This window comes from Eucyclogobius newberryi, unplaced genomic scaffold (assembly GCF_026437365.1).
Source record: "Eucyclogobius newberryi isolate DKJ021-1_F unplaced genomic scaffold, fEucNew1.0.hap1 SCAF_22, whole genome shotgun sequence".
Taxonomy (NCBI): Eukaryota; Metazoa; Chordata; class Actinopteri; order Gobiiformes; family Gobiidae; genus Eucyclogobius; species Eucyclogobius newberryi.
The window spans coordinates 26,282,901-26,306,391 of NW_027315857.1; the positions used below are offsets into that span (position 1 = coordinate 26,282,901).

The following is a 23,491-nucleotide window of genomic DNA, read 5'->3' on the forward strand; positions in this document are numbered from 1 at the left end:
TGATAAAGTCCACGTGAAGGATCGTGTTTTCCTAATTCTGACGTTGTTGAGTTTGTGGTAAATATTGATTGGACAATTTTGTAGAAGTTGAAGAAAGATTGAAATTTTATTTGTCACAAATGAATACAAATTAACATTCCATCAACATCGTAGAGTAAAAAAAGTGAGTTTTGATAATCAGTCAGTAATTTAAGTCAGTTGATTGTGTATTTTCTACATGCCCCGGGCACCACAAGCCACTAGGGGGCGCCAAGGCTTCATCTGTGGATCCAAGACAGTTGAATGTGTCCAACACACAATAATCAACAAGCCATGTAGTGATTGTATTTATAATAATAATACACTGTCATCAAATATCTCTTGACCATAATATGTCTATGAAGTGTTTCTGCTCGAGTCATTTGAAATATTTTTTTAAAAAATAAAATCAATCAATGAATATTTGACATATTCTATGACTTTGCCTTTCATCGCTTCCATAGATATCACAGAATCTCAAATGTGTAAAACACTCTTTTACAACTCGCTTTAATTTGGAAAATCACAATTAAAAGACACTGGGAAAATAGAGCCTCAACAGCTTCATCATTTACTGCATCATTTGACTCTTTTAATTAATTATTATGAAATTACAAAATATTGAAAAACAAAATCCCTTGGATGACGTTTCTGTCTCTGAGCGTTTCACCAAAAGTGAAAAAAGTTTTCTGTAAACATGTGAAATAGAATAAAAACCATATATGACACAATAAGTATGAATCCATAAATCCATAAATCCATGCAGCGTTTACAGCACGGAGCAGCGTCCTTCCTCCAGAAACATCCTCCTCTTGATCTGATCCATCTCCATTTGGTGTTTGGTCTTGAGTCGGTCCAGTTCCACCTCGTTCACTTTTCCTCCAGCTTTTCTCTCAAATCTCTCCATTTCCTGTTGCTGTTTCTTCTCTAACTCTCTCGTTTTTCTGGCCCAATGATTTGTATTTTTCTCTAGAAGCTTCTTGGTGACGTTGTTCATCTCTTTCTCATGTTTTTTCTTTATTTCGTCCACCTTTTCCTTCAGCTGCTGCTTCCTCTCGTTCCACAGCTTGGATTCTACATCTTTTAATTGTTTTTGGTGTTTCTCAGACAGTTCTTTCTTTCTCAGTGAGAGGTCTTCTTCTTCCACTTCCTCCAGGTCTTCCACTTCCTCCAGGTCTTCCACTTCTAGCTTCTGCCTTTTCTTTAGCTTCTCTACTTTCCGTTTACGCTCTTGTTCAAACTGATCCGAAACCTCTTTTTCGCACGTTTTTACCTCTTGTTTGTGCTTTCTCTGGATGTTCCTTATCTCCTCGTTGTTCTTCTTCTCTTCCATCAGGGCGATTATTGCCAAATCGATCAGTTCTTGCTTGTGTGCGCTCTGCAGTTTTTCCATGTCCGTTTTCAAAGTGGTTTCGTTGTGAGTCTTAAGGACTTCCAAGCTTTTGTATTCGCCCTCTTTTCGCGTGACGTCCTCTTTCAGGCGCTGAGCTTCTTCCAGGTGTCGGTTTATGAGCGCCGCAAAGTCGATCTCCTTTCCCTTCTTGAACTCGTTGAATTCTTCCGCCTGTTTCCGCGCCTCGTCCTTGTACTTCCTTTCCAGGTCGTCGATCTGTCGATGATGTTCCTTCTCCAGCTCCTTCCTCGTCGTCTCCTCTTGTTCGCGCAGTCGTCGATCGTTCTCTCTTTCCTTCGTCCACGTTTCCAGCTTTTCGTTGTACTCCTGCTCCTGCTTTCTGAGCCTCTCCTGCTCCTCCTGCCACTTCCTTTGCTCCTCTTCATATCGTCTTTCGCTCTCCCCCCGTTCTTCCTCCCAGGCTTTCCTTTCCCGCTCAATTTGATCTTTGCTCTCCAGAGATTTCAAATCAAAACTACGTAGAAGGTTCTCCTCCAGTTTCTGAATGTTCTGTTCATACTCCTGTCGTTGATCTTCCTCCATTTGTTTTTCCTTTCTATATTCCTCCTCTTTCTTCTTCTGATTCTTGCTCCACTGCTTCCGATCCTTTCTGATTTGAGTTTTCATTGCTCTCAGTTCTCTGTCCTTCTCTTCTCTCTCTCTCTCCGTCTCCTCGCGCTCTTTGTCCATTTTGGTTTGGATTTCCCAAATCTCTCGTTCGTGTTGATCTCTCATCTCTTGCATTTCTCTCCTCAGCTCGTCCTCCTTTTCCTTCAGCAGCCGTTGCACCTCTTCCTGAATGGCGGCCTCGGCTTCTTTGAGCATGTCGTTTGTGTAGCAGCTTCCGCCGTTTTCCTCCACCAGAGCGTCAATCTTTTGGATCAGCTCATCGACCTGGACTTGTGTTTTACTCTCGTCGCAGTTGTTGAAGACCTGGTACCTGTTCCCACATTCGGAGATGAGCCTTTGACACAAAGGGTCACACTTGTTTTCAATAAAATCTTTAATGGTCGTCTTATTTTTATCCAACACATCTCCGTGAGTGAAGAGAACAATCGTGTATCTCTGCGCGTCTTTTCCAAACCCTTTCTTGATCAGGTTGAGGGTCTCGTTCTCCTCTGGCGTGAACCTGTCGATTCCCAGCACCAACAGAAAGACGTGCGGCCCCGGAGCCAAAAGACTGATGCATTTCATCATTTCATCGTTGATCTCGTGATTGGACATGCTCATGTCGAACAGGCCGGGCGTGTCCACGACATCCACGCAGCAGCGCTTCAGTTTGCTCTGCTCTTTCTGACAGAACTTGGTGGTGGCTTTTTGGCCGTAATCGCAGTTGAACACTTCTCTTCCCAGGATGGTGTTTCCAGAGGAGCTCTTGCCCCGGCCGGTCTTTCCAATCAGAACGATCCGCAGAGTCTTCTCGCTCGTTCTGCCCTCTGCAAACAAAGAAATCTGGGGTTACGACAGTTTGACAAGAACTGCATCAAAACACAACAGGCAATTCGGGATTCTAGTGTTTCTAGAGATTCACTGATACAGATATGACAAAGTGCAGGCAAACTCGACTTTAAGGAGCTTATCAACAGAGCAAGACTGTTTTCCCTTCTCGTTTATCCACTGGGACTTGTATTTGGAGTGATTTGGGTCATCTTTAGTCTACATTCAAGACGCAGTTGCCCTTCGATCACACGCTCGCTGATCCAGACTAAGCTCGTCAAACACATTGGATTTCTTGCCACCTTCACATAATAAATACGTGAAAACTGGAAGCGTGATCTGGTCATGATGTCTTTGAGTCTATTACAACATCTCACCACAGTTTTGAGTCTCAAAAGTGGATTATGTCGTCAGAAGATCTATCATTGTGGGAGAAGTTCTTTTGTCCTGTCATGTGAACACATGAAGTGATGTTTTATAAGTGCGTGTTTTACTCTCCTTCTGCGTTTGTCCTTGTCAGATTGTGTCCGAAACATCTAGAGCAGGACGTCAATCAACATGAACTGTGTCAAACGACTGATTAAAGACAAAGAATAGTGCAGTTTTTAATTAAAGTACTCACGTTTGACGAATCTTGTTTGAGAAGAAGATGCTCGAGTAAATCTTTCTATTTGAATCTTTGCAAATTCTTCTGTTGTGTACCGGTTCCTGGACTTTTCTATTTCTTCCACCACTTGAGGAACTTGTGCTTTGTCGTTGATGTTGAAGAAGACGCTTCCTCTACAGCTTTCACACAGACTCCGGAGGTCCTCGTGTCGGTTTACAAACTCAGTAAAAGCCGGGCTGTTGGGATCGGACTCCACGGTGAAGAGGACCACAGAGCAGTTGTTGATCCTGGAGCTGAAGGCGTCCTGGAGGGTTTTAAACTCTGCCTTGTCTTCATCGGTGAGAGCTTTCAGAGGTAAAACCATGACAAAAACGTGGACTCCATCTGGACCACACATGGAGATGCAGCTCAAACACTCCTCCATCACCTCCTTCTGGGTTTTCCCCGACAGCGCCGGCAGCTTCACGATAGAAACCGGTCTTGAGGACACTTCTCCGTCACGCTTCGTGCACTTTGATGGACTCCGGGCCGAATAACAGACTGCTTCACCTAAAATGGCTTGAGCCACAGACGCCTTCCCTGATCCTTGTCTTCCAAAGAAAACTAAGTTCAGACGCATTTTTGTTTCTCTGGTTAATGTGACGCAAGATCCATGGTTTTTATCAACCATCGTTTCTATAATATTCATTAACTGGCTGCGGTTTTCTTTGAACATCTTGTAGAATCGTCCTTCGCAGTCACGAAGCAGCTGAGAAGCACCATCACTCTCTTCATCATGAGTAAAAACCACGACGGCAGATTTAAAAGCATTTGGCTCAAACAAAGTCAGGATGAAGTTGAGTGTTTGTCTGTGTCTCTCTTTGAATTCAGAAGGCTTCACTAAAAGCAGGAGCACGTTTGGACCTGGATCACACGCTCTCACACATCTCCTCATGTCGTCCATCACTTCTGGAACAGTCACACTGAAGACGTCTGTCGATCTCACTACTTTCAGGAGCTTCCCTCTCCATTCATCAATGTCTACTTTAGAGCTACTTTGATGACTCGATCTTTGGCATATCAGTTTAAGAAGGGCTTTCTTTTTCTCATCACTTCTTCCGATTAACAGAATTCGACCATGGCAGTCTGAGGGGAGAAACAGAATGACAGGTTAGTACACAGCTATTTGAAAATGAGTTTCAGTTGATTCTAGTGTAAAAACAGGACTATTTTGGAATAAACCAGGTCTGAAATAAATGTAATGTAATTCTTATACTAAACAAGGGTTATACAAAGGAGGACAAAATGTGGATTAAATTGACTGAATATTTGAACTGTGGAAACCACCAGAAGCTCTCGTGCTTCCAGTGGTACACGCACCAGAGTTTTAAAAACACTGCTCTAGACTAGAGCTTCTCACTCTGCATTTGAGTCAAACCTTAAACAGAAGAATTATGTCTCTGCATATTTTATCTCAAATAGTATTTATTATTATTACAGTGTATTTATATAGCTCTTTTCCACCTTCAAGGCCCTCGACGTGCTTCACGTGGCAACGACATTCCCTGACCAGGTGTGGCAGCAGGTGTGGCAGGTGTGACAGCAGGTGTGGCAGGTTTGACAGCAGGTGTGGAAGCAGGTGTGGCAGGTGTGGTAGCAGGTGTGGCAGGTGTGACAGGTGTGGCAGGTGTGACAGCAGGTGTGGCAGCAGGTGTGGAAGCAGGTGTGGCAGGTGTGACAGCAGGTGTGGAAGGTGTGGTAGCAGGTGTGACAGGTGTGACAGGTGTGACAGCAGGTGTGGAAGCAGGTGTGGTAGCAGGTGTGGCAGGTGTGACAGCAGGTGTGGAAGGTGTGACAGCAGGTGTGGAAGCAGGTGTGGTAGCAGGTGTGACAGGTGTGACAGCAGGTGTGGAAGCAGGTGTGGTAGCAGGTGTGGCAGGTGTGACAGCAGGTGTGGAAGGTGTGGTAGCAGGTGTGGCAGGTGTGACAGGTGTGGCAGGTGTGACAGCAGGTGTGGCAGCAGGTGTGGCAGCAGGTGTGGAAGCAGGTGTGGCAGGTCTGGTAGCAGGTGTGGAAGCAGGTGTGGCAGGTGTGGTAGCAGGTGTGGCAGGTGTGACAGGTGTGGCAGGTGTGACAGCAGGTGTGGCAGCAGGTGTGGCAGCAGGTGTGGCAGGTGTGACAGGTGTGGCAGCAGGTGTGGCAGCAGGTGTGGCAGCAGGTGTGGCAGGTGTGGCAGCAGGTGTGGAAGCAGGTGTGACAGCAGGTGTGACAGGTGTGGCAGTAGGTGTGACAGGTGTGGAAGCAGGTGTGACAGGTGTGGCAGTAGGTGTGGAAGCAGGTGTAACAGCAGGTGTGACAGGTGTGGAAGCAGGTGTGGCAGGTGTGGCAGGTGTGACAGACGTGATTTGAGTTGTTCATTCTGGTTTGGTGTTTGGCGTTTGGGACTAGAAGAACGGGGCGGATCTGAATCTGTGACTTGTGGCTTAACATCCACAACCCTTGAAACATGAAAAGTTAAGAAAATATATCTCAACATTTCCTAGCAGACTAAATGGATTTAAAGGACCTGAAATACTTGTTTCATGGCACTTTTTGTCCAATACATCTGGTTTCAGTACAAACATGACAGAAGAACTGCAGTGACGTTTCCACAGAAGTTCTGTTCTATAGTAAAACCGATCTCGATTCTCATGGAATAATTACCTTGTGGGTCACTTTTACTGGGACTGGATTGGATCCCAGTCAATCCTGTAATGAAATCACAATGACACTTTACAAAACAGTAAGCAGAAAATGCACAGAATATATCTTAGTTGTTAGACTTACCAGAGTTTTTAACAGTTTCGACGAGCCCAGTTAAACCTTCTTTCATTCTGAGGGCGAGATTAGGCTTTTCTGAAGCTGCAGGTGTGACGGTATCTTCAAACCTCTCATACTTTAAATGTTCTCCGGAATTCTCTTGAACTATCTGCGCCAGTCGTGTAAACAACACTTTGCGTGTAAAACCCTTCAGTTCTTCGTCCTCAGAGTGTTCCATGCACATAAACCTGAATCTGCATTCTGTGATCAGGCTTTGTAAATGAGGCTCCTTCAGCACATTCAGTCGGCTGGTGGACAACAGCACCAGCGCGTGCTGGAACCACTGCTCGCAGAACCTGGTCAATGACGTCTGAAGCCGCAGACGTTGTGGTTCTGTGAAGTTCTCTGGCTTTAGAACCAGCAGGAGCACATGTGGCCCGGGTTCAGCGGCCTGTGCAGCCTCAGAGACTAAGACGCTCAGCCGGGCATCGGTCAGGTCTGGGCGGAGCAGGTCTGCAGCGTTAGTGACGGTTATGGTCTTGTCCTTTGATAGAACCGCTCGTTCTGTCGCACAGTCCTGCGGGTCTGCGTCCTCATCGAAAACACGAGCGTTCACTAAGAGGTTCCCCACCACAGCTCGGTCAGTCCAGCTGTTCCCCAGAAGAATCACGCGCAGTTCAGGAACTGGAATGAAAACATGCATTAGTTTTAATGCAGCATCTGAAAATCAGCCTCATTTAAAGAAAACAACAAAATATTCATGTTTGAGGCGGTCTCACTAAAGGGTCTCCTGAGCGGCTTTGACCGTTCGCAAAGTTTATTTGTAGAACACATTTCACACACACGGCAATTCAAACACAACAAGAGGCCGGTCCATGTTTAGTCCTGACTCTGGCACCAGCAGGAGGCTGGTCCATGTTTAGTCCTGACTCTGGTACCAGCAGGAGGCCGGTCCATGTTTAGTCCTGACTCTGGCACCAGCAGGAGGCCGGTCCATGTTTAGTCCTGACTCTGGCACCAGCAGGAGGCTGGTCCATGTTTAGTCCTGACTCTGGCACCAGCAGGAGGCCGGTCCATGTTTAGTCCTGACTCTGGCACCAGCAGGAGGCCGGTCCATGTTTAGTCCTGACTCTGGCACCAGCAGGAGGCCGGTCCATGTTTAGTCCTGACTCTGGCACCAGCAGGAGGCCGCTCCATGTTTAGTCCTGACTCTGGCACCAGCAGGAGGCCGGTCCACACACTGATCTGTTGATGCAGTGACAGAGTGAATGGTCCATATTCACCTGTGACAGTGAAACATAGATCTGACTCGTCTGCATCATGTGATTCATTTTCACTGCGTGTCATGTGACCTAACAGCAGCATGTAGAGGTTGAACAGAAGGGGTCCCAGGACTGACCCTTGGAGCACCCACAGGTCAGGGGCATATGGTCTGAGACACAAAGTACTTCCTGTCTTCCATGATCGACAAAGGAGAATGTCTTAAGGAGAATGATAAAAGTGTTTGTGTGAAAAACAGATCCTTAAACTAGAAATGTTGTAATGGCAGAAACTGTTGTGACTGTGGAATGTTGATGATGATCGAGTGAAAAGTCTAGAAAATATGGAGAAAATGATCAATTAAAAAAAGGTGTGGGTGTAATTCCTCATTCGTCCAGGAGGGTTCCATTGAAGGAAAAGATTCAGTTTCATCTGGACTCAGTTTGTTGATGAGTCGAAAAGTTTTGTTTTTTCAGATCCAGATGAAAAAAAACATTTTTGTTTTGATTTGTTTTTTTTTAGTACGGCGAATAAAATACTGAAAAGATTTGGGGGGGAAACCAAAACATTGTTTGACAGTACTTTTGTTTTTTAAACGTGTAAATGTTGAAAACTTTGAAAATGTTTAAACTTTTAAAAATCTGAAACATTGTAAATGTTGAAACATTTGAAAGTCTTTACAGTTCTGCAAAGTCAGAACCATTTGAAACAGTCCAACATTAGAAGCATGCGTTGCCATGGAAACCAATGGAAACAAATAGGGAAACTTTTAACTTGTCATTCTGAAAAAACGACAGGATGAAAAAATACAAAAATGAACACCAATAATCACAAGGTCAACTTCTCGACCAAACATGTGACCTGCGAAGGAGCCAGTGAAACATGTGACCTGCGAAGGAGCCAGTGAAACATGTGACCTGCGAAGGAGCCAGTGAAACATGTGACCTGCGAAGGAGCCAGTGAAACATGTGACCTGCGAAGGAGCCAGTGAAACATGTGACCTGCGAAGGAGCCAGTGAAACATGTGACCTGCGAAGGAGCCAGTGAAACATGTGACCTGCGAAGGAGCCAGTGACCTGACCCACATCCACCAAGAGTAATAGCAATAACCAGAGTGAAGAGTGAACACATTTAGAACAATTATCACATGTAAAAACAGACAAAAAATGGGGAAAATGGAAAATGAAAAAAGAAAAATAATAAAAACAGCAGAAGAAATCGTGACAGCAGAACTGGTGGTAATAACCGTCATGTAATAAAGAGTTTATAAATACATCGTTTGCAGCTGAAACAAAGAGTTGTGGTTTTGTCTTTCGTTCTGAGATAATCATGACGTCCAGAAGTCTTTGTTTCCCTTCATCCTTCTGGTTCATGTGACTGGATTATTTGGGCAGTTTAATGTGACGGTCAGTGGAATGTGGAGCTGGACAGAGAAGAGCGGTCAGCATGTTCCAGCGCCTCCTGCTGGTGCTGCTGGTGCATTACCAGTCCATGTGGCGTTGCCCTTGTGGCTGTTTTGGCTCATATTTATTCCCCCGTTTGACAATTGAGTGAAAGTTTGTATCTACATTTTGGGTTAAATTGCGTAGGTTATTTAAATATTGTGTCCATGAGTTATTAAATGAAGCAGGTTACAGGTAGGCCTACATTCTACACACGGGCCTATAATACTTATTCTCAGCACCCCTAAACCAAAATATGATCCTCAGTCTTTTTATCATTTCCATTCCATGAAAAATGTACCGAACAACAGTAATAACACAGTAATAACACAGTAATAACACAGTAATAACACAGTAAGAACAGTAATAACACAGTAATAACACAGTAATAACACAGTAATAACAGTAATAACACAGTAAGAACAGTAATAACACAGTAATAACACAGTAAGAACAGTAATAACACAGTAATAACACAGTAATAACACAGTAATAACACAGTAATAACAGTAATAACACAGTAATAACACAGTAATAACAGTAATAACACAGTAAGAACAGTAATAACACAGTAATAACACAGTAATAACACAGTAATAACAGTAATAATACAGTAATAACACAGTAATAACACAGTAATAACAGCCTTCTGCAGCGTAACGTCAGGTCGAGTTCTGTGTTGTTCAAACTTACAGTCAAGTAGGAACTCCCGAAATATCTCAGACATACTGGAGCGTCTCGACGGCTTCCATGCTGCGAATGACATAATAATGTTAGTCCTATGCTTTTCTGTAAAAGAAATAATAACAGTTTAAATGACTTCTTTCACATTCTTGTTCCTGAGTTTCTGACTCTGTTGTAATGAACCATGGGGTTTATAAAAGTCAAGCCGCTTGTTGAGAGGATGAAATAAATGAAGATAAGTTTGTTATCTGAAGTTCAAGAGCAGGACCACGCCCCTTTCACGCCCCTTTCACGCCCCTTCCTGCGGCTACTTACATGACGTCGTGCCCCTCCCTCTTTAGTCATTGTAATCATTCTCATTTATGTCCTACACGGGGGATCGAGGAGCCTACAGCCCTCATCGCCTGAAGACCCCAAACTGCCTCCACCTCTTTGTGTTGTTCATGTTTCTCCTACGTCAATAAACATTTTGCATCGTAGCCGGGGGCGTGGCCCTTCTTAGTGAACTAATCAAATGAAACACAACTTATGCTTGAAATAATTTTCCATTGAATGATTCTGATCTGAAACATGTCGCGAGGTTTAATAATGCAAAGTGTGAATGTTTGTTGTTGTTACTTCAGCTTCATTCATTCGTCTGGTACATTGGGCCCGTTAGGGGCCCGACGGACTGGAGCCCGTTAGGGGCCCGAGGGACTGGAGCCCGTTGGGGCCCGAGGGGCTGGAGCCCATTAAGGGCCCGAGGGGCTGGAGCCCGTTAGGGGCCCGAGGGACTGCAGCCCGTTAGGGGCCGAGGGACTGGAGCCCGTTGGGGCCTGAGGGGCTGGAGCCCATTAGGGGCCCGAGGAGCTGGAGCCCGTTAGGGGCCCGCGGGACCGTTAGGGGCCCGCGGGACTGGAGCCGGTCCCAGTGACGTTGACACTTTGAACTCACCATCTTCAGCTGCAGTTGCCATTGTCTTACTTCAACTTGGTTCCACATCGAAGCTTTGAAGACACAAATCACAGTCATTAGTATTTATTACATTGATGTGTATTTATCAAGTGCTTTGAAAGGTTAAATGAACCGTATGTTTATGTTCACGTGCAACAGGTCGAGGCTCGTCGGGCCATTTTCTTATTCTAAAAAGAAAAAAGAAGTTAAGTTTGACTCGTGGAATGTAATTAGTGAGAGATAATGATGAAGTCAGGTTACGTCATTATACGTTTGTAAAGGTAAATACTGCATTCATGTTACTATTATCATGAATATGAACAATAGTATTTAAGCCTCGTGAAGCTAAAACAAAAGTGAAACTAAAATGATCGAGCCTCTAAAATGAACCACTTGAAAAAGGCTCCAAACTCTCCTTTATGTCTCTTTATTTTGCACAAATACTTAATCTGTGCAAATGTAGAGAAGATCTGTCAAAAACACCAGAAATGCAGCACAAAATAACACAAAAGCGTCACGAACCTTCAGCGCAGCGCTCTTTCGGCCGCTCCAGTGACGTCATCACGTCACGCCCCCGGTCACGCACAGTAGACACGTGGGCGCGCGCTCACGTCTGCACGCGGAACACACGCGGGACACACACGCGGGACAGACGCGGGACAGACGCGGGACAGACGCGGGACAGACGCGGGAGCGGCTCCCGGTGCTTCACAGTGATGAGTTCTGTTTAGTTTGAAGTGTTCAAGTTTGTTTGGTTCATTCGACATTTCCACGTGTTTATTTTACGTGACACTAAAATAAACGCTGCTTTTCGAAAATAGAAATCCACGATATTAGACCCTGTGATTTAAAGTCTTAAAGTTTGTCCTTGTGGTAAATATTGATTGTACTTTTACATCAGTCGTGTTGCACTTTGTGAAGAAAATTTGACCAAAGTTGAAAATGACGGGAAACAGAGCAGAATCCCTCTGTGATGTCATCAAAAAGCGCCGTTCCAACAACACTTTGAATGTGACTTACACCTTTCTGACAGTTTAAACAATCATTCAACGAAATAAGATGTAAGATTTAAATAGACTTTGGCTCTTGTTTACTCTCTGGTTGCTAGGTAACAGTTGCAGAATTGCCGCTATGTCATATTTGCTGGGAACGTCAAACGAGGAAGTGACATTATAAACGTCACCAAAACGACAAAATGCTTTGACACTCAAGGGTCGTCTTACTGCGAGCGCCTCTCCACAGACCGGACCTGTAACCCGCTCGTCTTACTGCGAGCGCCTCTCCACAGACCGGACCTGTAACCCGCTCGTCTTACTGCGAGCGCCTCTCCACAGACCGGACCTGTAACCCGCTCGTCTTACTGCGAGCGCCTCTCCACAGACCGGACCTGTAACCCGCTCGTCTTACTGCGAGCGCCTCTCCACAGACCGGACCTGTAACCCGCTCGTCTTACTGCGAGCGCCTCTCCACAGACCGGACCTGTAACCCGCTCGTCTTACTGCGAGTTCCAATTCAAGTATTAAAACAACACTTTAAACTACATCAAAACTGTTAACTGTTGTTGTTGTGTTACTTTTAATGCAGCCTTCTTCTTCTTCTTCTTCTTCTTCTTCTTCTTCTTCTTCTTCTTCTTCTTCTTCTTCTTCTTCTTCTTCTTCTTCTTCTTCTTCTTCTTCTTCTTGTTTTACGCTTTACTGTAAAAAAAAAGAAAAAAAGAAGAAAGAATTCAATGACCTGTTGTTGCTTGATGACATCATTAAAACTATGATGTCATATAGTCCTACAGCTTATGAGTCAAGTCCTCATTTAGCTACCAAACGCCATTAAAAGCACCACAACAACAACAACAACACAACAACCGCCATTAAAAGCGCCACAACAACAACAACAACAACAACACAACAACAACCGCCATTAAAAGCACCACAACAACAACAACAGCCATTAGAAGAAGAAGAAATCTGTGTGAAAAAGTCTAAGGAATAAAGTCTGGCAATAATTTAGCGCTTGGATACCAACCGCCATAAAACACAGAAGAAGAAGAAGAAGAAGAAGAAGAAGAAGAAGAAGAAGAAGAAGAAGAAGAAGAAGAAGAAGAAGAAGAAGGAGAAGGAGAAGGGGAAGGGGAAGGAGAAGGGGACTCTTAAGGCCATCTAAACTGTAAAGTATAAAGTCTAAAAAATAAAGTAGGTGGCGGTAAATGCCCCTTGGCCGCCATTAAAACAACAACAACAACAACAGATCGGACTTGTTTATTCTATACTCGACGTGTCAAGCACTGCTCATTCCCTCATGGCAAACCTGGACTGGGACGTGCACCTGGCACTGCCCAACTGCAACGCACAAAACAGAGCGCTGATAGAAGAGCTTCAAAATAAAAACAAGCAACTGATGGAAGTGGAGGAGAAACTCAGGAAGAACAAAGATGTGAAGCAGATGCAGACCGCAGACCTCAAGTTCCTCAAACAAACGCTGGAAAGCGCTGAGGCTTTTTACCGAGCCGTGGCGAGAGAGGAGGAATCGGAGAAGCACCTGACGGCACTGGCGGAGCGAGAGGCCGGGCGACTGGCGCAGGAGTCCTCCAAGTTGAAAAATGAGGTCCGAACGTTGGACGACCGGAGCAACATGACGGAGATCCAGATATCCAAGGTCAAACAGAAGCTGCAAGACTTCAAGAATCAGATGAACTGGAACCAGCAGACAATGGACGCCTTCTTAGAGGAGTCGGGCCACAAAGACGAGGACACCATGGCCATTATCAAGTACCGCCAACAGGACGAGCAGACCATCAAGTCCCTCACTTTAGACATTGAGAAGATGACTGTGGAGGTCAAGGAAAAACGCAAAGCTCTCGACAAAGAGGTAACGGAGACACTGTCTACACAGATTGCCCTGGACCAAACCAATGACAATATGCGTCAAGTTCATCAGGAAACACAGCAGTTCATTCAGCAGTGGGAATTCACCCTGAAGCACATGAAGCAAAGCGACAGTGAGATGAATGACTGTGCCAAGCAATTGGCAGCGATGAACCAGCAAGTCAGAGAAAAGAACATCACTATTAGAGAAAATGAGCAGTTGCTCAAAGCCCAACAGATAAACAACAGAGAGATCGAGAGGAAAGTGCTGAGGGCCAAGCAGCTCGACCTCGAAATGCATAAGGAGCTGAAGGCGCACGAGGACAACTTCAACTGTCTCAAGGACGAGTTAAGCACCTGCAGGAATACTCTGGAGAGGACAAAATGGGAAGTGGATGCCGCTAAGCCCCGCATATCTCGACTGAAGAAAGAGATCTGTGACAATGATACAAAACTGACAACAGTCAGAGCCCGAAACAAAGGCCTGGAGGAGAAGCTCAAAAGAGTGACTGAGACAGCTCTGAGTGAAGAGGAAAAGGCGGCTCAGATGGAGCGCTTTCTTCAGGAGGAGGAGGAGACAATCGCAGAGTTGGAAAAGCATCTGCAAAAATACACGCAAGAGTTGTTCAATAGCAATAACAAGCTGCAGAGTCTGAAGGGTGAAGAGAAAAAGGCTCACTCCCAAATCAGCAGGAGCAAGAGCACCATTCTCAAGCTGGAAAATGAGCAAAGGAACGTTGAAAGGGCTCTACTGTCACAGCAGATAACCATAAACCAACAGGAAGCTGAAATCAACGCCCTCACTGCCAAACTGGAGCGGCTGCAGGGGACAAGGGACGCAGAGGAGAAGGAAACGTACGACAGGAAGATCTTAGAGCTGACGGTGGCTCTGGAGGAGAAGAGGAAACAAGCGGCTTCGCAGAGCAGCATGCTGAAGAAAGTCGAGGAGGACATCTGCAGTTTTAGAAAGAAACTGGACAGATGTGAAACCCAGAGGAGCAATCTGGAGGAGAAAGTGGAAGAGCTCGAGCTGCTGTGCAAGACCAACCAGAAGGAGCTCAATCTGTGTCGGTCGCAGAAGCCGCAAAACAAGATGGAGCACAATATCCTCAAAATGGAGGTGAAGCGTAAGCGCGATCTGTTGTACGATAAGAGTAACAGTGTGAAGTCTCTGGAGACACAGCGACTGGAGTTTCAGAGAGTGATGAAGGTGCAAGAGGAAACGATCCGCTTTAACAAAGAGGTGCAGGCCCAAGAGCTCAAGTTCATCGAGCAGGAGAGGCTCGAGCTGAGCGTAAAGTTGAATGAGAAGTTGTTAAAGGTCGACTTGACGATGAAACGCTTTGATGTTTTGACCATTTCCATGACGGGTCCCGAGGGGGAGGAGCCTGAAGTTTACTACGTCATACGGGCTGCCCAAGAAAAGGAAGATCTGAAGCGCAACAGAAACAGCCTGGACGCTAAAATACATAAAATTGAACGTGACAATCATGCACTAGAGAACACTATTTATATTTTCAACTGTTCCAACTCGTTATTTCGTGAGTCCTTGAATAGAGACAAAGAATCCATCCCCGAGTTCTCGGAAAAGACAAAGCTAGAGGAGCAGCTGAAGGAGGCAGAGGCCACACTGACGCTGAAGAAGATGCAAGTGCAGGGGCTGGAGCAGGATTTAGAGGACATGAACAGCACCTTTGAGAATCTGCTGCAGGAAGAAAGTCTCGAGAAAGAAAAGGTTGAGGGCAAGACGGCGCTCGTCGCTAAAATCAAAAAAGAAGTGGCGTCTCAGCAAGAAAAGATTGACAGAGCTGCAAAAGAGTGCTCAAAGTTGATAAGAGACATCCGCTCAGCTAAACAAAGCAAGGGTGAGACGTTTGAAGAGAAGGACATAAGGCTCAAAGAACTAAAGGAATTCCACCGAAACATTGACAAGATGCTGGTTGAAGCCATGCAGAAACACCCCGAGCTCAGAGCAGCGCTGACAATGACCTTTGATCAGGCAAACCTGTCTTTGCCTTCTCTGGCCTCCACTCCCTCCAGCGGCAGCAGCAGGACCAAATCCGGCGTGGCCCATAGCTCTGTATCACTGCCGTCCCCCTCGGGCAGCCGCGCTAGGTCCTCGAATTCCCAGTTGCCCACTGTGAACACGGTAGAGCTGGGCCTCAATCTACCCGTCGTGTCCCGTACACCCTTTGCCTACGGCAGCCTGAGCTCGTGCAGTGGCAGCAGAAAGAAACGATAGAGTCAAGACTGTATTATTTAAAACAGTCATTTCTAAAGTACAAAATAGAAGTACAAGATGTTCACTCAAAACTCAAACAGGTCGCCTCCACCTCGCATATTCCACCTGGTTCCTACAACAACAAAAAAACGTACAAACTTATTGCCTTAGCTAAACCAAGTAGCATCGCTTCAAAGAAAGGAGCAAAGGAAAAAACACCCTTTACTTATTTCTTTGGAGTAATTCATCTTTCATCCATCCATCTTCCACTTATCCGGGGCCGGGTCACGGGGGCAGCAGTCTAAGCAGGGATTCCCAGACTTCCTCTCCCCAGACACTTCACCCAACTCCTCCGGGGGGATCCCGAGGCGTTTCCAGGCCAGCCGAGAGACATCCAGCCGAGAGCCATCCGGCCGAGAGACATCCAGCCGAGAGACAACCAGCGAGTCCTGAGTCTTCCCCGGGACCGCTTCCCGGTGGGATATGCCCGAAACACCTCCCCAGGGTGGCGCCCAGGAGGCAACCGGAACAGATGCCCGAGCCACCTCAGCTGGAGGAGCAGCAGCTCACACACACCCCTTGAACAGAGGGACCATCACCCCGGTCTGCCAGTCCAGAGGCACTGTCCCCAACCGCCACCTGATGTGAGATGGGACCGCCAGAGACGTGTCAGTCAAGACAGTCCTACAACGGAGCCCTGCCACTGAGGAGTTTGACAACAACCTCAGTGACTTCAGCTTGGGTGATGGACGAGTCAGCCTCTGAGTCCCCGGTCTCTTCTTCCTCTTCAGAAGACGTGACTGAGGGATTAAGGAGATCCTCAAAGTCCTTCCACTGTCCGACGACATCCACAGTCGAGGTCAGAGGTCAGCAGGCCTCCACCCGCACCATAAATGGTGTTGGTGAAGCACTGCTTCCTCCTCCTGAGGCGCCGGACGGTTTGCCAGAATTTCTTTCAGGCCGACCTGATACTGATACTTGTCAACGGCCACAGGAGTCCTACCAGCCAAAGAGGCCTGTCATGCCTCCTTTTTCCGCCTGACGACATTACCTTACTTCCAATAATTTTAATCTTACATTTGATAAAGTTGTGTATTGGTTGTGTACATTTCACCATTCTCCTGTTCTTCTTTTGAAAACATTCACTTACACTTAACTGATAAGTTCAAATGTACAGTACAATAATAAAGTTTTTAGACTTGGTCCAGGGCAAAAATGGGTTGTTGGTAGAACATTTTATTGATCAAAAAGATTTGGTTTGTTTGAATGATGGGCAAGGGACCCAATATAATGTGAAAAACGTGCAACGAGATAGCGGGCTTTAGCAGTTGGGAAGTTCTTAATAGTTTGTCATTTGGAAGCGATCACTGCATTGAAAGCTTCTAGCCTGGTCATACTGTGCTGACTAAAAAAAAAAAAAAAAACACAAATTCAAAAGCCATTTTTCAAACTGTCAGTGTTTTATGCCACAATTCACAGGAACTTGCTTCTGTGATTCGGTGCATCCTACGACGATGAACAATAATAAAAGCATTAGAATAATAATCTTATATAGAATAAGGCACGAATAAAAGAAAAACAGAAAGAAAAACAATGATGATCAACCATGAATAATTTGATATGGGCAACAATACAACAGTTTGACAGCTAAACATTTAAACACACTGCAATTCAAATATTTGAGTAAATATATATTTTAGACAGCGCTAAATCCCACCGCGTCGTTCAAACTGGACCAGACGTGTTTCAGGAAGTGCCAACTCCACTGGACAAAGTGAAGTATTACTGTGATGTCATCCGAGAGCCTGCAGCGCATTGAGTCATGTGACTGATCACATGGCTTGTTGTCGTGGGAACCTGACTTAAAGCTTGATGATGTCAGAGTCAAAGCGTACTTATGAGGCCTGCAGAGGGGTATTATGTCTTCCGTGAGTCTGGTGGAAGAAGAAGAACTGAAGAATGTGTCTAAAGGATAAAGTCTGGCGGTGATGTAACTCTTGGATACCAGCCGCCAGAAAACACCATAGAAGAAGGTTTCCGTTGATCTCCTGTCCACACTCAATCCAGTAGGTGGTGGTAAATGCACCTTTTCAGTTGGCCGCCAACTGCCATTACAAGTAACACAACAACAACATCACACACAGAGCCCACGACCGAACCACGCTCATTTTGAAGAGTCAAATATGGCTTTGTTTCACAGAGAAAGATGAGCACCACCTTTGCCTCCTCCAGCCGGCCCAGAGCCGTGAAGAACCAGAGCCGCTACAGAGAAGAGCCGCCGGACCAGACTCAAAGCCACTATGGAAACATTATGTACGATCGCCGTGTGGTCAGAGGAAACACCTACGCCCGGCACCTCATGTCCAAAAGCACTCAAGCCGAGTTGGATGAGATACAGAGGCAGGAGGAGCAGAAGAGGAAAGCTGCGGCACGAAGAAGAACTCGGGAACAGGTCCGAGTGAGAACTCCAGAGCCTGTGCAGGGCCGGCAGCACATCGAGGTCCAAACGGAGCTGTACCTGGAGGAGCTGAGCTACATCGTGATGACCAGTGATTGTCACTGCCAGACGGACACCTTCCTGGACAAACCGGACCCTCCTCTGTTCATCCCAGCCAAATCTGGTATGGACGCAGCCACTCAGATCCAGGACGGAGAGCTGTTTGACTTTGACCGGGAGGTGCAGGGCATCCTGGAGGTGATGGTGGGGAAAGTGATGGAGCAGTCGCTGTGTGAGGTGATGGAGGAGGAGGAGCTGGCTTGTCTGCTAGCTCAGCAGAGGGCATTTGAGGAGAGACGAAACGCAGAGCTGGTCGAGGTCCAGAGACTGCGGGAACAGGAGAGGAGGCACATGGAGGAGAAGGAGCGGAGGATTGTCCAGCAGAAGGAAGTCTTGAAGAAAGAGAAGGAAATAGCAGAGAAGGTTGCAGCTCGAGCATTCACGCGGCAATACCTGGCCAACCTCGTCCCATCCGTCTTCACGTCGCTGCGATGTCATGGATTCTTCGTCGACACAGTTCAAACTGACGTTGAAACTAATTTCATGCCATGGCTGATGAACGAGGTCCTCTCCACTTTGGACAAAAGATTTGCTGCACGCTCTGCACTGGATGATTTCATACAACTGACCTGTACTGAACGATTGAATGCATCTGACCTGAACTGGATGATTTAATAACCACCCCGACACCTGACCACACCCCTGACACATGACCACACCCCTGACACATGACCACACCCCTGACACATGACCACACCCCTAAAACCAGATTAAAGGTGGACTGCTGATGGAAATGAGCGCTTTATCTACAATCTGGTGTTGAACATCTTTGTTTTTTACCAGCTCAATGTCTCTGTACATTGTCCCTTCAAATAAAGACTGAACTAAAACAGAGACAGAGTGAATTGACAGGTCCATATTCACCTGCCGTGAATGACACATAGACATGAGTGTCGTTTGCATAATTGCGATGGGACACACCACTGTTTTGTATTAGCTGTCCCAATGGCAGCATGAACAGATTGAACAGAAGGGGTCCAAGGATTGACCCTTGGGGCACCCCACAGGTCAATGCCATGCTCTCAGAGTCACCAATCTCAACAAAGTATTTCCTGTTTTTAAGGTACGACTTCAACCAATTTAAGGTCATACCAGTGATGCCCTCCCAGTCCTCTGACCTCTGTAGAAGTATCCTGTGATCGACCGTGTCAAATTCAGCACTGAGGTCCAAAGACTAAAGCAGGCCTTACCATCATCAGTGCTCAGACGGATGTCATTTGTCACCTTAATGAGAGCCGTCTCAGAGCTGTGATGTCATCTAAAACCGGACTGGAAGTCATCAAAGGAGTCACTTATCAGGAGGAACTGAATAAGCTGTTGATAAATGACTTTCTCAAAGACTTTTCCCAGGAAAGGCAAGTTTGAAATAGGTTAATGGTTGTTTAGTGTTGTGGGATCGAGGCTGCTCTTTAGCCGCGGCTTAATAAACTCAGTTTTCAAGGCCGTTGGGAATGTTTTGGATTTAAGTGACATGTTGACTATTTCAGTAAGTGGAGTCAACAAACTACTCAGCACGGACTTTAAAAGTCTAGTGGGCAACATGTCAAGGCAGCAGGTAGAAGAACTCTCGCAAGTAGAGGGCTGATGATGGTCTCATGGACACTTTCTTCAGTCACAGGTACAAACTGAGGCAGCTCCACGTGTTTAACTGGCTGTTGAATTGCTATTTGTATTGTGGGATTGAAGGTGTTCTTAATGTTCTGCATCGACCACATTGACATTTGAAATAAACACCCCAAAAAACAACCTGTGGGTAATTATTTCATCTCTGAAGACAGCACAGACTCTGTCCCCCTTTTTGTTTTGTCGTGTTTCGGATTCAAACTCAAAGTTGGGTGAGGCAGATTCAATTAGAACTACATTTCCTGTGTTTTTGCCATGTTTCAGTTCAAAACATAAAATCGAGATTATAAGAAGAAATGAAATGATTAACTAGATAATGTACAATGGCTGAAGCTATTGTTAGTGTCTGCATTCTTTCGTAAAAGTACTACATGTGTGTAGTAAAGACTTTATTCTTGTTAGGCTCGAGCCATGGAATGGAATGTTCATTCCATGGAATCCTGGAGTCTATTGTTCTTCTCCTGGTTTCTTATTCCTATTATTCCTATTTTTCATGTTCAGACCGGGGCATTTCTCACCCTGAACATGGGGTCATAGTTCACACATGGGGTCATAGGTCACACATGGGGTCATAGGTCACACATGGGGTCATGGGTCACACATGGGGTCATAGGTCACACATGGGGTCATAGGTCACACATGGGGTCATGGGTCACACATGGGGTCATGGGTCACACATGGGGTCATAGGTCACACATGGGGTCATGGGTCACACATGCGGTCATAGGTCACACATGGGGTCATAGGTCACACATGGGGACATAGGTCACACATGGGGTCATAGGTCACACATGGGGTCATAGGTCACACATGGGGTAATAGACGCCTAAACTCCAATAAAATGGAGCTTGCGGATCCACACGGCCGTGTGGTTTGTTTAAGCTGAAGTTGTGTCGTGTAGTTTAGTTAGTTTATTTATTTATTTATTGTGGTTTGGTCAAAAACAAAACAAAAGGTGCTCAACATTCAAGCACAAAACTAAATTCGAGACATTAATGTTTTTTGACCAAGTGCAGCAGAAGCCAAGGCTTATTGTGCCGACCTGTCACTCAAACGCTCAACATTGATGGAAATTTTATAGTTCACAAGACACAGTTCATCAACAAAAACAACACTACATAATACTGGACACTACATCACACTGGACACTACATCACACTGGACAGTAAATAATACTGGACACTACATAACACTGGACAGTACATCACACTGGACACTACATAATACTGGACACTACATCACACTGGACAGTACATAATACTGGACACTACATCACACTGGACACTACATCACACTGGACACTACATAATACTGGACACTACATAATACTGGACACTACATAACACTGGACAGTACATCACACTGGACACTACATAATACTGGACACTACATCACACTGGACAGTACATAATACTGGACACTACATAACACTGGACAGTACATAACACTGGACACTACATCACACTGGACACTACATAATACTGGACACTACATCACACTGGACACTACATCACACTGGACAGTACATAATACTGGACACTACATAACACTGGACAGTACATCACACTGGACACTACATAATACTGGACACTACATCACACTGGACAGTACATAATACTGGACACTACATCACACTGGACACTACATCACACTGGACACTACATAATACTGGACACTACATAATACTGGACACTACATAATACTGGACACTACATCACACTGGACAGTACATAATACTGGACACTACATCACACTGGACACTACATCACACTGGACAGTACATAATACTGGACACTACATAACACTGGACAGTACATCACACTGGACACTACATAATACTGGACACTACATAATACTGGACACTACATCACACTGGACACTACATAATACTGGACACTACATAATACTGGACACTACATAACACTGGACACTACATAATACTGGACACTACATCACACTGGACACTACATAATACTGGACACTACATAATACTGGACACTACATAACACTGGACACTACATAATACTGGACACTACATCACACTGGACACTACATAATACTGGACACTACATAATACTGGACACTACATAATACTGGACACTACATAATACTGGACAGTACATCACACTGGACACTACATAATACTGGACACTACATCACACTGGACACTACATCACAAGTTTCCTCCACAAACATTCAAGGTTTTATAACAAAGCTGCATTTTTATTCTGTTAAATATTTTTCTATGATTGTTTCCTTAAAGATCTTTTTAAACAGAAATAAAGAAATGGCATTTTTTAATTCATCGCAACAATTGTTTCATAATTTAACTCCTTTACTTGACAAACAATGACCCTCGGCGTGGTTCTCACATAAGCTCTGTCAAACACGCACGCACAATGACCCTCGGCGTGGTTCTCACATAAGCTCTGTCACACACACACGCACAATGACCCTCGGCGTGGTTCTCACATAAGCTCTGTCACACACACGCACAATGACCCTCGGCGTGGTTCTCACATAAGCTCTGTCACACACACACACAATGACCCTCGGCGTGGTTCTCACATAAGCTCTGTCACACACACACGCACAATGACCCTCGGCGTGGTTCTCACATAAGCTCTGTCACACACACACGCACAATGACCCTCGGCGTGGTTCTCACATAAGCTCTGTCAAATATACACGTTCCCCTTAAATTATATTTACTTTCCCTCTGGGTAAACTTTATCCTCAATGATGTAGGGACTTGATTACATTTAACTAAATACATCAATTTAGCAGTAAACAGGTTTTACCAAATCATAACATTTTAAAAGCTTAGATTGAATGAACAGAGTGACTCGGCGAGTTATAAGATGCAGGATTGATCCGTCTAATGGCCTTTTTTTGTAGAATGAAAATTGGTTTGGTTCTAGTTTTGTTTGTGTTTCCCCAGATCTCAATACCATATGTTAAATATGTTAAATATGTTAAATATGGAGTAATGAGAGAACAGTAAAGTAAATATAAGGAATTTTTGTTCAAAATATACTGCAATTTGTACAAAATTGCAATAGTTTTTGACACTTTTTTCAGTACATTTTGTATGTGTGTTTTCCATAAAATTTTGCAATCTATGATCACTCCAAGAAACTTAATGTAATTGACTCTTTCAATTTCATAACTATTTATTTTGATTTTGATATAATTATCTACATGTTTGTTACTGAATACCATACATTTTGTTTTATTTAAGTTCAATGATAATTTATTTAATGCAAACCAGTTGTTTCGTTTATGCAGTTCTCTCTCCATCACCTTCTGTGGTATCGTCTGCAGTAAACTGTGGTATCGTCTGTAGTAAACTGTGGTATCGTCTGCAGTAAACTGTGGTATCGTCTGTAGTAAACTGTGGTATCGTCTGTAGTAAACTGTGGTATCGTCTGTAGTAAACTGTGGTATCGTCTGTAGTAAACTGTGGTATCGTCTGTAGTAAACTGTGGTATCGTCTGCAGTAAACTGTGGTGTCGTCTGTAGTAAACTGTGGTATCGTCTGTAGTAAACTGTGGTATCGTCTGTAGTAAACTGTGGTATCGTCTATCGTCTGTAGTAAACTGTGGTATCGTCTGTAGTAAACTGTGGTATCGTCTGTAGTAAACTGTGGCGTCGTCTGTACTAAACTGTGGTGTCGTCTG

At 45.0% G+C, this 23,491-nt stretch overlaps 2 protein-coding genes, 1 long non-coding RNA gene and 1 pseudogene across 3 annotated transcripts; 2 read left to right on the forward strand and 2 right to left on the reverse strand.

Annotated features, from left to right (window-relative positions):
* Positions 1–214: 214 nt before the first annotated feature.
* LOC140371571 (uncharacterized) lies at positions 215–6,471 on the reverse strand. The gene is made up of 4 exons (XM_072458739.1): positions 6,261–6,471; positions 6,138–6,182; positions 3,471–4,580; positions 215–2,847 (listed from the first exon to the last, which is right to left on the reverse strand). Exons 1-4 carry the CDS (start codon positions 6,469–6,471, stop codon positions 788–790), a joined length of 3,426 nt encoding a protein of 1,141 aa, XP_072314840.1. The 3' UTR covers positions 215–787.
* Positions 6,472–6,843: 372 nt separating this feature from the next.
* Positions 6,844–10,689, reverse strand: LOC140371769 (uncharacterized). Its single transcript, XR_011928487.1, has 3 exons — positions 10,553–10,689; positions 9,629–9,688; positions 6,844–6,917 (listed from the first exon to the last, which is right to left on the reverse strand). It is a non-coding gene; the product is annotated as an uncharacterized lncRNA (long non-coding RNA).
* Positions 10,690–11,683: 994 nt separating this feature from the next.
* LOC140371572 (coiled-coil domain-containing protein 39-like) lies at positions 11,684–15,652 on the forward strand. The gene is made up of 2 exons (XM_072458740.1): positions 11,684–11,716; positions 12,794–15,652. Exons 1-2 carry the CDS (start codon positions 11,684–11,686, stop codon positions 15,650–15,652), a joined length of 2,892 nt encoding a protein of 963 aa, XP_072314841.1.
* Positions 15,653–17,825: 2,173 nt separating this feature from the next.
* Positions 17,826–18,819, forward strand: LOC140371774 (radial spoke head protein 3 homolog pseudogene; annotated as a pseudogene).
* The last annotated feature ends 4,672 nt before the right edge of the window (positions 18,820–23,491 follow it).